The 15,296-nt window shown below is 37.9% G+C and overlaps 1 protein-coding gene across 1 annotated transcript; it reads left to right on the top strand.

Annotated features, from left to right (window-relative positions):
- The first annotated feature begins 1,926 nt into the window (after positions 1 to 1,926).
- Positions 1,927 to 14,067, top strand: PSMA1 (proteasome 20S subunit alpha 1). Its single transcript, XM_007956792.2, has 10 exons — positions 1,927 to 1,941; positions 2,563 to 2,607; positions 2,877 to 2,978; positions 3,348 to 3,451; positions 6,565 to 6,653; positions 7,302 to 7,372; positions 7,484 to 7,613; positions 10,153 to 10,232; positions 12,098 to 12,208; positions 14,011 to 14,067. The coding sequence occupies exons 1-10, from the start codon at positions 1,927 to 1,929 to the stop codon at positions 14,065 to 14,067; spliced, it is 804 nt and encodes a 267-aa protein (XP_007954983.1).
- Positions 14,068 to 15,296: the final 1,229 nt, after the last annotated feature.

The following is a 15,296-nucleotide window of genomic DNA, read 5'->3' as shown; positions in this document are numbered from 1 at the left end:
ATCCATGTTTTCTCAGTGGCCTTCTTTAGTAGGCATCGTACTAGAGAGGGCACAGAGAGGCTTCGGTGCCCTCAGAGTTCAAAGTCTGGTGGAGGAAATCAATCAATACTTTTAATAAAAAGTGGTAAATAACTACAGAGCTTTGAAAGATCGAGTTCTTCAGGGAGCAGGGAAGAGTATTCCAAAGTAGAAAGAAAAGCATGTACACACACAAGCCACTAGAGGGAGGCTGTTGATGACACACAAACGGGCCATTATTTTGTGGCTTTTCTAGCAGTTTCGTTCTTCTCACAATCACAAAACACCAACATCTCTTTGAGTGCTGTAGGAGAGATTGCCGCACACGCGGGATGAGGAGGGATGGCAGCATTCGTTTCCAGAGATTTCATGCGTATTCGCTGGAACTGGTGAAACTGGCGGGAATCTGCAACACTGTGATTTTCACCCAGGCACTAAGAAGGTCAGCTTGCAGAGGTCATTTGGCAGCAGTTAGCCGTGGGCGGCACTTTCGGTTTAGGATTTTTAGCCAATCTCAGTTCACAAGTTTTCTAAGGCCCTGCCCACTCCGGAAAGGCTGATAGTTTTGGGGGCGTGGAAGCGTTGGAAGCCTATCTATGTCTCTGGAATAGACTACCCTGCCCTGCCGTGCGCCGCCGCCCTCAAAAGCCCGTAGGCTTCTCTGTCGATTGTCGAGCGGTAGTTTCGGCCGCGCTGCTTGATCCGAAGCTTCGTCCGAGGCCGCGGGGAAGCCCGATCTGGAATCATGGTGCGTTTGGTCCCGAGCCGTGGCAGACTTATGGTAGAAGTCCAGTGTCTTGGCGGACGGCAAACAGCCTTCTCTGTCATGGTTAGAGTGACTCGGCACCACTGGGCATGGGAACCTTAGCCGACGGGAGAGGCTAGACAGTGATTCAGCATCTCCTCCGCCGGGTCGGGCGTACGACTTGAGGTAGTCGGTGCGGCCTTTGCTCCGAGGCTTGTTTCGTTCGCGAGGGTATTTGGACACCTCCCTAGTCATCTGGCTGAGTCTGCCCCTCAAGGCCCTTCGGTGTTGTAAATTCCGAGTACTCCAGAAGGGTCCTTTATGTTGTGTGGGGAAGAGGGAGAAGCAAATAGGTACTAAACAGCTTCCCCGCCAGTGGGGAGTTTACCCCAGGGCTTGGATTCCAGCCTATGCCCGTTTTCCTGGTGGTCCCGTCTGATTTTACTCACCCTTAGCACTCGATCGGAAAGGGCCCTTTTCAGTCGTTATGTATAATCACCTTTCAGCAGATGACAGGAAAAGTGATGGAATCAGGACTACAATATAGCCTTCCTGTCCTGTCACTCAACCTTCTTACTTCCATGAGTATTCTGTCAAGCTCTGCGCTGATAGATTTGTCTTAATACCATCATTACAGTAGTGATGATTCTCTTGCCGCAGTTCTTTATGCTACCTCCAACTTCTGAGGACATTTTTTCCGTTTACTCAATATGCACACAGGCACTGTTTTTAAGTGCAGTTATGGGACCATGATATAAATCATACACGTCCCTAATCATAATGTAAGTAGAAAAGGAAGTGTTGAAAAGAACTATGGGAGTGTGTGTTGGGGATTTTTTGGAGAAAAGATGGAGAAGACTTAAAGAAGAAGGCATTAGAACTAGTTTAAAGAAAAGGGAAGGTCTTGGCCGTTTATTGGAGACCAGTATAAGGAAACAGCATTACAAAGATATGTGGAGAAGTTGTTGTTATGTGCCATCGAGTCGCAGCCAATTCATAGCGACCCCTCCTTGGGTTTCCGAGGCAGTATCACTACGGAAGTAGATTGCCCCATCTTCGGAGGGAGGAGAAAATAGGGATCTGACTTGGAAGCTTCCCAAAAGTTGAATGAACTTTAGAAACTGATCGAACCTGTGGGGTCACCAAGATTTAGAATCGACTTGATGGCCATGGATTGGGTTAGGTTTGGAAGGGGGTGCTTTGGAGAGTGGTTGAATAGGAAATAGGGAAGATAGGACCCATCCAGGTTTGCACTTTCCCCTCCATGACAAATGTTTGGAGAATTGCCTTTTAGCTGAGTAGAGTAGTAATCCTACAGTAAGGTGGTTATTAGGTGCTGTTGAGGTTGCCCTAACAAAATTGTGTTCTTGTTGAATGATAATATATTTGAGAACACTTCTTAGTGAAACAGCATGTTAAGAATTGAGATTTGTCTGTGGCTTCCAGCCAAAAAAAGACAGGCATATGAGCTGAACATTTACATTAGGTAGATACACTCCCTAGGAGAGAACAATCATGGGAGAATATAAGGGTTGTGTATGCACAGGGAGACAGTTAAGGGGGCAGGAGTGCGTGGAGGGAGGGACACAGGGAGGAGGTAACTCTCAGGAGGAAGTGGGAGGGGAGCTGTTGCCTTGTGGGAAATTGCAGTCAGTGTCATGAGACAAAGTGTATGTGAGCTGCTGAATGGAAAGTGAATTTGTAAACTTTCATCCAAATCACAGTAAAAAAAAAAAAAAGAAAAGAATTGGGATTTGTAGTGTTCTTACATTAATAGGTGTTTTTTCTTTTACTTTCAGTTTCGCAACCAATATGACAATGATGTCACTGTTTGGAGCCCTCAGGTAAAGTAACTCTTGAGCCATTTCTGTGAAGAGGCTTTGGGTGGTTACGTTACGGTTAGAAAGTCATGAGACTGTGCTATGAGGAAATGGAGTATAATCATTTTAGATATTCCTGGAACTTAAATTTTTCATTAAAATATTTCCTGGTTTTTTGAAAACTCATTTGAGATTTAACTATGCTCACCTGAGGTTTGGGAGCTATAAATTAACTTTTACTTTATAATAGTATCTTCTAACATGGCTCTAAGATGTATTGTTTTTCTGTTTAGGGCAGGATTCATCAAATTGAATATGCAATGGAAGCTGTCAAACAAGGCTCAGCCACAGTTGGTCTGAAATCGAAAACTCATGCAGTATTGGTTGCATTGAAGGTAAATAAAACAGTAAATGTATCTTCCTCTTTGAGAAACAGAATTACCAAATATAAGTTTCACTGTGTACACAATAGAATCATAAACTTTTTTTTTATATATCATGGTGAAAATGCACAGTAGAAAGTTTGCCAGTACAACATCCACATTTACAATTCAATGACATTGATTATATTTTTCATGTTGTGCCACCATTATCACTTCCTTTTCTAAAATATTCCATCACTTACAACAATTTAAAAGCTTCCCAAACAAAAGTGTCTCCTTTCCTGCTCCCTCCCAATCCTGGTAACCATTAATATTTTATTTCTCTATATTTGCTTATTTCATCATGAATTTGTTATTATGTCATATGATGTCTTTATTTAGAGGGCACAATCAGAGCTTGCAGCTCATCAGAAAAAAATTCTCCACGTTGACAACCATATTGGTATTTCAATTGCGGGACTTACTGCTGATGCTAGACTGTTATGGTGAGTATGATAATGAAAAAGAAATAGTTCTTTTGATTCATATGTCTCTAGAAAAGATACATTTCTAGAAAAGTCTACATTTCTAGAGAAGACATAGATAAAGTACTTTATGAAGTTGTTTGCCAAAATGTTTATAAGTTAAAATTACGGACTTAGTGGACTTGGGTTTAGTTACTGAGTATTCAGTTCTTGGTTCCTGTATAGTAACTAATAGAATTAACTATATTAATATTAACACTTTTGAGAAGAAATTCAATAACATGCTACTTGTTGAGCAGCAATATATAAATGAAGAGCTGGGGCTTTGAAATCACTTTAAACCCAATTTAGTTCATTTCCTACCTTCATTACTTTGTATACATAAAACTCTCAATTTCAGTAGTATTTTCTTCCTCAAGATTATTGTTAAAATAGTATAACATGGTGCCTTTCAAGTAGTGTGTGAGAGTTGTGTTGGGAGGTTGGAGGTAGTTAGGTAACACCTTTAAAGTCCATGATTTGATTAGGAAGGAACGACTATAAATATTAAGAGAAAAACAGTAATGTTGATGTTTAAGATACTCAGGTCATCCAGCCAGACTCTTGCTCTCTTAGGTCATCAATGTAGAGAGAGACAGCATTGTTGATTTCTATCAGTTTTTGAAAATATAAAACATTTTCATGAACTACAGAGACTTATACAAAACCCTTTAGAACATCACTGCCTGAGAAGTAATATAGGCAGTCTCCAGGTTACAAACAGATCTATTCTAAGTGTGTCTTTAAGTCAAATTTGTAGGTAAGTCGGAACAGTTTATATAAAGATTTACAGCCTTGGCAAACCCAGTGGGGATTTCAGTCAGAATTGGCTTGATAGGAATGTGTTTACTTTTGGTTTAGTATGAGAATCAACTCATGGTAGTGAGTTTGGTTTGGTTTTTAATGCAAGGAGGAACTCTGCTGCTGGTACAGCATTTAAAGCATTTGGCTGCTAACTGAAAAGTCAGCAGTTCAAATACAGCAGCTACTTTGTGGGAAAAAGATGGGGCAGTCTGCTTTCGTAAAGATTTACAGCCTTGGCCACCCTATGGGGCAGTTCTACTCTGTCCTGCAGGGTCAATATGAGTCAGAATTGACTCAGTGGAAGTGGGTTTTTTTGGTTTAGTGCAAGAAAAGTCTTGAAGGCTTTTTGGTGATTTTTGAGCTGATCATGCAGCAAGTGAAAGTGATTGTGATGAAGAACTTGTGAGTAGGACTTGGATCAGTCGTTTCAAAGTGAGGGCAAATTTACCTAACGGTATAGGGTAAGTACAAGTTGTCAGTCAGACATTTGGGCAGTCGTAACCTGGGAACTGCCTGTATAATGCAAGCTATATTTGTAATTAAAAATTTTCTAGTAGCCACATTAAAAAAGAAAAAAAAAAGATATAGAAGTTAAGGATGTATTTTATTTATGGTAATCTGTAAAATATTACTGTGTCAACATATAATCAATATAAAATTATTAATAATGTATTTTACATTCAAAGCTAAGGCTTTGGACTTTGGTATGTATTTTGCACTTAAAGCACATGTCAGTTCAGACTAGTCACTTTTCAAGTGCTCAGTAGCCATATGTGGCTGCCATGTTGGAAAGTGCAATTTTAGACATCATTGGAAAATGGACTTAAATAAAAGTACTGGCCAAATAGCTTTGTACCTGCAGTCCAGATTTGATCATCAGATATAACAGACAATAAGCTGGACAAAACAACATAGATAGGCGCATATCCATTTCTTCTGTGTATCCTTTTGTCTTTATTAGTTAGGCATGAATTTGCCTTTCCCCAGTGTTACTCTTGCTTAAATCTTACTAGTTTTAACAGTGAGACTCAACAGTCTAGTGTTGACTGTTCTGACATGGGCAGGAACTCATGAGGATGTCCTCTAGTATGAAGTCTATTTCTGGGAATTGCTCTGTTTGGGAAATTTTAGTCTGCTTTCAAGAAACAAGCAGAGTAGGTGCTCTTTTGCTGGTTCAAGACCTAGAATTAAGACAAACTACTGCTGACAGTGGGGAGGATTAGAGAGGAAAGATTGCTCCTATTCCTTTGCTCAGCCTTTTCTTTTTTTGTTTTTTTTAATTAGGATTTGGGTGAAGATTTACAGAGTAAATTCACTTTTCATACAGCAGTTCACATATAGTTTGTCTCATGTCATTGACCAAAATTTACAATGCAGCAGCTCCCCTCCCACTTCCTCCCCACAGCTACCTCCTCCCAGTGTCCATCCCTTCATACTCTTCGAGAGGCCCATTGTCTGCCAACCCTGTATATGATCTTGGATACACTCTCCATTTAGACATACATAATTGTTTAGCTTGTTCACCCATCTATCCGTCCCTATACCCATGTTTGCTTTCATTAACAACTCAGTATTGTATTTACAAAGGGGTTCATATTTGTTGTTTGTACTGCCCATGTAACTCTCTCTGTCTTTCTCATCCTCAATGCTGCCATATTGGTCACTCACATTTGGTACATTGCCCTTCTCTTCACCCAAATCAATATTTATCTCTATCTATCTAACAGCATTCCCTCCCCTTCCCTCCCACCCCTGGTAACCAACAAAGAAAATGTCCTCCAATATATAAACATTTCCTTAACTTTTACAATAACGGACTAATACAATATTTGTCCTTTTGTGACTGACTTATTTTGCTCAGCATAATGTCCTCCAAGTTCATCCACGTTATGCGGTGTTTTGCAGATTCTACATTATTCTTTAGCGTTGCATAGTATTCCATTGTGTGAATGTACCAAAGTTTGGTTATCCATTCCTCAGTTGTTGGACATCTAGGTTGTTTCCAAGTTTTGGCTATTGTAAATAGTTGCTCAGCCTTTTCTTTATTCTATAAAGTGCTTTGAGACAGAGGTTTTCTGGTGCTAAGAATATTTTAGTCTTAGAAAAACCTCCTACTGCCCCAGAGTTTGGTACAAAAATATATCCCTGTAGCCATGTCTTTCTTACCTTTCTGGTTCTATGGATATAATAATGTAAATGTCTGAAAGAAATCAAACTTACTTTATTTAGATTGTAGTTGCTTTATGTGATTTGGTATTACTAATTTTTCTTCTTTTTTTTTTTTTTTTCAGTAATTTCATGCGCCAGGAATGTTTAGATTCAAGATTTGTGTTTGACAGACCTCTTCCTGTGTCTCGTCTTGTGTCTCTAATTGGAAGCAGTATCCTTTTTATGTTAGCATTTATGAGTGTAACCTTTAAAGAATTTTGATACTTAATCCGTGTGTTAGTTATTGGGTATATGGTAATATATAATATAGGTTAGCTTATGAAAATGTTAAAGTTAGGTAGTTTTCATTTGATGTAGACGTGGATTTTCACATAATATATGTTCAGTGTCTATATGTAGATACAGGTTTTGGTAGGTTTTCTCTTGGAAGAATAGGCACTAAGTAAGGAATTAGGTTGACCTTGTAAGCAATTGATATTTTCCTGATATAGATTGGCTCAGTTAAGTAAAACTATTAAAGCATTTTTAGAGGAGATAAAAAGTTTCTTATTGGTGGTTCTGTGTCCTGGACCTCTTATACCCAAAACAATTGAGGTATTACATGGGAACAGATCATTTTGCTAGCACTCATTCTTGGCGGATGGGCAAGTCTATTTTAATATTAAGCCAAAGAAGTGCTGTATTTTATTTTCTTCTTCCTATGTCTAATATGAAGTAGATTAGACAGTAATTAAAGAAGACTTTGTTAATAACTTGCAATTAATAGGACTTTGTTAATAATGTTTAATTAATTTGAACTTTATTGAAAATAAAGATGGGACCTTATTCCTTGTTAGAACAGGCTCTTTAACTAGCTAAGAGACCCAGATACCAACACAGCGATATGGCCGGAGACCATATGGTGTGGGGCTGCTCATTGCTGGTTATGATGTAAGTTCACAGAGTATCATATTTTACTAATTTTAAAGAATGACCTAAAATTTTTGTAATTTTTAGCTAAACCCAAGTCAAGAGTTACATAGTATTTTTTTCTGTTTGTAGGATATGGGCCCTCACATTTTCCAAACCTGTCCATCAGCTAACTATTTTGACTGCAGAGCTATGTCCATTGGAGCTCGCTCTCAATCAGCTCGTACTTACTTAGAGAGACATATGTCTGAGTTCATGGAATGTAAGTGATAGCCTTTTTGTTTCTTTGTTTTGCTTTTTTGCCTCCCAGTTTTTGTATAGTGAATAAATGGTACCATCCTAAATAAAGAAAAACAATCAGCTTTACAGAGTTTTTAAAAATATTAATGTATGGAGTGTTTATTGTTTCTGTCAAACATACTGGTTTCCCCCCTTTTGGCTACGACAGTAGTTTCAATCACCAGCTGAACTTTTTCACAATACAAATATGTTACCTCGACCTTGAAGATTCTGAAGATTCTTGATTCAGTTGTTTTGAAGTATGCCCCAGCCAGAGTTGAGAACCACTGTGCTAGTTACCAATTTTTAAGTTCTGTTTAAATTTTCTGTCATTCTGCTCTTATTTTTAACCACACCGACATTTATGCAGCACGTAGTCCATAAAGAAAAAAGTTGTAAGATGTGATGATAGAGCAGATTTTCAAATGTTTTGCTTCATGTTGGAACAGAGTATAGTTTTAGAGCTTTAACATATTTCTTTGGCTTTCTGTCTGTTTTTCTTGTGGCTTTAGGACACCTTGATGCAATATATAACATTCTATGGATGCAATACTTGGGGCTTGGTGAATTTAAAGGAAATAATTGTTTTACTATCATTACTCAAAGCAAACTCTTACAAGATGATGATTGGTTCAACTTTGAGGGAAAATGATTCTGTGTCCTGATAAGCTTGAGAGATCCTGGGTTAAGTTAAACATTTTTAATTATGGTAATTGGTTCAGGGGTCTCCAAGATCACCCCACACTTGGAGATTTTTCTCAGCATATAGTTGTACTCATAACTGATTTATTGTAGCAGTGTAGTCAGAATATATATTATTATAGCAGTATACCTGGATCATTGTGGAAAAGGGTAGGGTCTAGAGGAATACATGTGCAGACTCCTCTGCCTTCTCTCCTTCCTGTGAGTGGTCATGCAGAGCACACTCAGCAACAGAAATGCATCAGTGTGTGTGGTATATCTAACCAGGGAAGTACATTAGAGACTCGGCATCCAGTGTTTTGATTAGGGGCTAGTTTCATATAAGAACCCTCTGCCCAGCGTCAGATTACCCAATAAGCAAGATAAGCACAGGCTTACTGTGCTTACTGTTCTGTAGTGAACAATTTCAAATTATTTTTTTTTTTTACCACATGAAAGACTCTGCTGCTAGGTATGGCTAGCATCTGTCTTACTCCCGACCCCATAGCACCTACCTACAGAATCAAAGCCTCTTTTCAAGAAATTTGCAATCCTTGACAGGGATAGTACCCAGTAGGACAGGTAAGCATGCCTTACTTGTGTTTATATACTAATCTGTAGTGAACCATTTACATGCCTTACTGAGTAATCTGCTCCTGCCTCTGCCTACTGTATTTCAGTCTCTATATGAAGTGAAAAGAATCTCATTGGATTGTAAATTAATATGGGGAATATTATTGCATCTTAATGATACAAGTCTTATGATCTGTGAGGTTAGGTGTCTTTCTGTTTATTTAGGTTGTCTTTAATTTCTTCCAGTGATGTTTTGTAGTTTTCAGTGTACAAGCAAATGTATATAAATACAATTGATTTTTTTGCTGAACTTGTTTATTCTAATAGTTTGTGTGTGTGTGGGGGGGGGTTCCTTAGTTCTAGTCATATCATCTGCAAATAGAAATAGTTGTACTTCCTCCTTTCCCATATGGATGCCTTTTATTTATTTTTTTACCTAATGTTGTTCAAACTTCCACTATAATGTTGAACAGAAGTGGTGAAAGTGAATATCCTTGTCTTAATCCTGATCTCTGAGGGAGAACATTCAGTCATTCACTATTAAGTCTGACCTTATGTGTGGGCTTTTCTTATATGCCCTTTATCAGGTTAAGAAAGTTCCCTTCTATTATTAGTTTGTTGAGTATTTTTATTATGTGAGGGTGTAGGATTGTATAAGATGGTCTTTTTGTGTCTATTGAGAAAATCATATGGCTTTTTTTTCTTCATTCTATTAATGTTGTGTATTACATTGATTGATTTGTTTAGACATAAGCCAGTCCTGGAATTAATCTCACTTAGTCATGGTATAAAATCTTTTTTATATGTTACTGGATTTGGTCTGCTAGTATTTTGTTGAGGGTTTTTGCATCCATGTTCACAAGGGATATTGGTTTATAGTGGATATTGGTTTATAGTTTTCTTTTGATGCCTTTGTCTGGTTTTAGTATCAGGGTAATATTGGCCGCATAAAATGAGTCGGAGACTCCTTTTATAAAGAGCAAATACAAGAACTATCATTCTACAGAACACATTCTACAAAACTCTGAGCTGTATAATTTGTGAATTAGTACTTGGATTTAACCTAGTATGAAAAAAGGTCCAATTACCAGACAAATTACATATTCTCTCATTAAATAAAATAACAGCAATGTTACTGATTGTTATTAAAAGGTTTAATGACTGGGCATTAAACTTTTGGCTGTTTTTATTGTGATATATTTAGTATGTGGGTAAAACCAAGATTTCACACTGGAATTAAGAAATAATTGTTAATGTATTACATGCAGGCAATTTGAATGAACTGGTTAAACATGGTCTGCGTGCCTTAAGAGAGACACTTCCTGCCGAGCAGGACCTAACTACAAAGGTAAATATTACATTTCTCAGTTGTAGATGTTAACATTTCAGCTTAGCCCTTTATTCCATAAGTAATAGAACAGTGTATACTTGAAAGGTTTTTTAATTTGGGAGATGTTTGCTTTGGCTTACTACTTCCCTGTAAGTACTATTCACTACACGATCTGATTTGAAATGTAATTTTTTAAAAACTTTTTTTTGGAATAAAGCAATAAAACCAGTAAGTTTGATAAAGAATGTTTGTCATTTCTTCAGCAGATAGGTGTATCTTGGTATGATTAATTCAATCAACTAGAGTATCTATTGAGCACCTACCATGTGCCAGGCACTTTCTGTTGAGAATTTAATAAACACAACACACAAACATCTTGGCTGTCATAGAGCATACATTCTAGTAGGAGAGATAGACAATATACATGAGTAGATTACACAGTACCGTATTTTCATACAAATAACATGTGCATTATACAGTTCTGCAACCTGCACTTCCTCCTCACACGTTCATTTCCTGTGCATGCTCTACATGTTATATGCATGTGTTACATATGAGTGCATTATATTTGAAAATGTGTATTAGAAGGTGATAAATACTTTGGGGGAAAAAAAATAATAAAATCAGTTAAGAGAAGGAAGAATGACCAGGCTCTAGAGGCTGGGTGAAAGCCCCTCAACCTTGGGGTCCAGCTCTGCCTCCTGCTCCTGGCCCACTGGAGCTACAGGCATTTCTTCACTCAGACAGCTACTGGCTGCTGAGGCTGAGAAGCCCCAAGGTTGACAAGTAAAAGGCACAGTCCCGATGTTACCAAACCTCATGGCAGGCCATTAAGTTAAGTCCATTGTAAGTCCCAAAGTTGGCAGAGCATAGCAAGCTGCTGAGCATTGACACGGCTACATGCAGGGTCCAAGTGTGCCATAGGCTAGAGACCATTCCCAAGGCTTTTCCTTACATGCAGGAAGCAGACCACATCCCAAAGGCAGCTGCTCAGCTGCTTGTAGTAGATCCCACCATGGAGTTGATTGCCAGTCTCATCCTGGGGAATAACTTACCACCAGCTGCCCAGCCACTCAACCAGGCCCAGCCAAGTTGACATACAAACATAACTACCACAGCTCTCAACGACATGGATTGACACAGTGGCTGCAACGATGGGCTCAGTTACAACAAGGATTGTGAGACTGGCACAGGACCGGGCAATATTTGATTCTGTTGTACATAAGGTTGCTGTGAGTTGGAGATGACTCAACAGCACCTAACAGTAACAACAACATACAGTTGACTGTTGACATTCACAAGTTAGAAAAGTTTGATCTAGTATCGGCTTTGTGATTTCATGTTTTTATTGCATAATGGAAAATGGCTTATACCTCATGTATGAGGTATAAGCTTTTATACCTCAAGGTTTCACTAAAATTTTAATCTTACAGTTGTTGTTTTTGTACTATTTAGTGTTCACTGAACATTTAAAAAATTGTTCTTTAATTTTTCCATGTAGAATATAGTTCCAAGCCCCCACCAAATTCAACACTCTATAACCCAAAACTTATTTCCTAATTAAGAGTCAGTCATTTCTTGGCTTAACAAGAAACAAATTTGTATATTTCTTAGGAGTTAGGCTTCCTTCCTAGCTAAGTAACATGCTCCCTCTCACTTATCTCTGTCACATTCCCATGATGAACCAACTTGCTAATTTCTAGAGGTTACTTGTGATAATCACAGTTGGATTAGTAAATCTTCAAGAGTTTACTGTTTTCCTTCCAGCTTTTGTCTCCTACAGTTAAGTATTTTTAAGTCTTACTTAAATGCTATGTGTATTTTTATTCTGTTTTTTCACCTATGTTCTCTTGCCCCCACCCCCACCCTTTTTTTTTCCTCAGAATGTTTCCATTGGTATTGTTGGTAAAGACTTGGAGTTTACGATCTATGATGATGATGATGTGTCTCCATTCCTGGAAGGTCTTGAGGAAAGACCACAGAGAAAGGCCCAGGTATATAATATAGCTAATCATAGTAATCATAAACACAAGAGATCTTCCTTCTATCTGAGTTACTGTTCCTATAACAACTGTGTAAATCTACCATTTTGTCTTTAATTATTGAGATAAGCCCTTCATTCAAATGGCAGTAGGAAAATTAAGAACTGAATAAAGTAAAATATTAAGGGGGTAGTGACCTCCATATATACAAAAAGAGGGAAAGAATTGATGATTTGGTTCAAACCGAAAAACCAAACTCACTGCCATTGAGTTGATTGTGATTCATAGCAACCCCCTTTGGGTTTCTGAGGCGATAAATCTTTACAGAAGTAGATTGCCCAGTCTTCCTTCTGCAGAATGGCTGGTAGGTTTAAACCGCCAACCTTCTGGTTAGCAGTCAAGTGCCTTAGGCACAATGCCACCAGAGCTCCTTCTGATTTGGTTAGCTGTTGCTATATAATAAGCTATCCCTAAAATTTAGGGGCTTGAAATAGCAAATATTATTTCTCATAGCTTTGTGGGTTGACGGGCTCAGCTACCTGGCTTTCTTTGCTTATATGGGATTTCAAATGTTGCAGTCAGGTTGGGCAGTGAGACTAGAATGTCCAACATACCTTTACTCACATATCTGGTGCCTTAGAGGGCAGCTGGAAGGCTGAGACCTCAGTTGAAAGTTACTGGGCCTTATCCTGGGACCTGTCCCTCAACAGGGTCTCTTTAGCAGGGCAGCTAGTCGTACATGACAGCTCAGGGCTTGTAAAAGTTCAAAAGTGAAAGCTCCCACCCAGGCTTTTTTCAGGCAAGGCTTGGGGCATGCACAGCATTATTCTGTTGGTTAAAGCAAGTCACAAGTTAGCCCAGATTCTCTTTAGGTGGGGATTAGAAGTGCTTAATTGGGAGCCAGTGAAGTGGGAGTGAGGACTAAGTTGGCTCTTCATATATAATGAGAGAAGGTTCTAGAAAGGTTGTGTAGGTGAAACAGGGTTCTTTTTTATAAACATCCAACAAAAAGTTGAATGTTTATAGAATACACATTTCCTACTTATAAATGCTTATTTGATAGTTGTGTAATTGAAAATAAATATCTTGTGCATAAATATCTTCTATAGCATGAGTTTTTTTAAACTTGAGAAGGATATTGTTGGTATTATTTGGATTATTTATATTACTGTTGGTTACACATGTTGTTGTTGTTGTTGTTTTTTGTCGTCGAGTCGGCCCTGACTCATAGCGACCCCTCCTTGGGTTTCCGAGGCAGTATCACTACGGAAGTAGGATTGCCCAACCTTCCTTCCGAGGAGTGGCTGGTGGGTTTGAACCGCCAGCCTTTTGGTTAGCAGTCAATTAGCCACTATGCTACCAGAGCTCCCTGGTTACACATACTAACACTATTTGGGAAGAATGTTAAGTGCCACAGAGTTGATTTATTTGTACTTGTGGTTTTTTTATTGTTGGTAAAGGAAATAAGAATATCTAAAAGGTGCTAATTATATTTTAAGGCTAGTAGTGATAATACAAGGAAGACCTTTCCTCTTGAACAAGAGCACAGTGTGATAAAATGCTGGACTTGTTAATAACTAAATTTTCAGAGCTCTAATTATATCTATAAACTATATATTTTTAAAAAAGCTTTGTTCATAAATTCTACAATGAACTAAAATTAGGTATCCAAATATATCTTAAACCCTTTTTTAAAAAACTATTAAGAAATTATTTTTATAATGTAATACTTGTGATTAGAAGAAGTGTCTATTGATCGTGCAAGTGTTTTGGTTTTTTTAACATATTTTCTTTTTTTTTTCCCCCCTCATAAGCTTGCTCAGCCTTCTGATGAACCTGCAGAAAAGGCTGATGAACCAATGGAACATTAAGTGATAAACCAGTCTACATATGTATTATCAAACATGTAAGAATGCAGGAACATGTAACTGAATGACAGTAATCTGTAAGAACCAAAAGATGCAGAGTGATATGTTTTAGGAATCAGTCTGTAATGTGAGTTTTTTCCAAGCAACCTGATTAAAACTATATAATGGGGTTCTTTTTTTTTTTTTTGTTTTGAAAGGGTCTATATAATTTTCTAGAAAGTACAGGGTATCTGTACTACTGTTTTTATATGAAGAACATAGTGTCTTTGTGGTTTTAAAGACAACTATGAAAAATAAAATTGTTTCATCTGCTGGTATATTGCGTTTTTGTTTATTTGGTTTTTAAGTAGCTTCAATTGTAAATAGTAGTCTGGGATTACAACTGGTATTTGTCATGTTTGCCACATTGAATTATCTTCTTTTTAGTGATGGGGAAAAAAATAATACTTCTTATATATCACAGGTTTATTGCAATTTCCCAGTATATGGACTGGCTGCATGAGAATCTTTGGTGATAATGGGTCATAATACAAGTTCTTTTTAATTAAAACCTAAGAAACAACTACTTCCTAAAAAATGTACCAAGATTAACAAATGAGCTGCTTGTATTTTCAACCAGCAGATGGCAGTAGTGATAGCTCTGCGCTCAGTGTTATGTGCTGTCAAGTCTGACCCACTCATAGCAACCCCTCCTTGGGTTTCTGAAGCAGTATCACTACGGAAGTAGATTGCCCTATCTTCCTTCTGAGGAGTGTAGAGAACTATTATAAACTAATAAAAAGGAAATCTTAATCTAAGGCCATCATTTCTTTTATCCTTCCAGCTCCGCTCCCACATAGTATGCAGACTGCATTCCCATTATTCCCATGAGCTATGTGCTTAGATATTGCAGAATAATTATCTTACCAACTGCAATCAAAACAATTCTAACTCATAGTGACTATGGAAAGGGTAGAACTGCCCCATAGGACTTCCAAGGCTGAGAATCTTTACAGAAGCAGACCGCCTCATCTTTATCTCATGGAACAGTGGGTGGGTTAGAACTGTGGACCTTTTGGTTAGTAGCCAAAATGCCTTAACCACTGCACCACCAGAGCTTAATTTTTTCTTTTCATTTTTTTACTTTTTAAATCAATAGTTCACAACTTTGGCTATTAAGCCTAGAAGAGTTATTTTCTGAGATATTACATGTATTTTAGAGAAGAGAGGTTTATTTATAGATAAGAACCTAG

The sequence above is a fragment of the Orycteropus afer genome, unplaced genomic scaffold, assembly GCF_000298275.1.
Source record: "Orycteropus afer afer isolate SDZICR_OR568_19922 unplaced genomic scaffold, OryAfe1.0 scaffold00014, whole genome shotgun sequence".
Lineage (NCBI taxonomy): Eukaryota > Metazoa > Chordata > Mammalia > Tubulidentata > Orycteropodidae > Orycteropus > Orycteropus afer.
The sequence above is the reverse complement of the archived record's forward strand: the minus strand, read 5'-3'. Positions and strand labels throughout refer to the sequence as shown.

Excerpts from the sequence above, each read along its gene's own strand:
- PSMA1 (XM_007956792.2), top strand. Across the intron at positions 6,654-7,301 it reads TGTGTCTCTAATTGGAAGCA|AGACCCAGATACCAACACAG; the intron begins GTATCCTTTTTA and ends TAACTAGCTAAG. Across the intron at positions 12,209-14,010 it reads GACCACAGAGAAAGGCCCAG|CTTGCTCAGCCTTCTGATGA; the intron begins GTATATAATATA and ends CCCCCTCATAAG.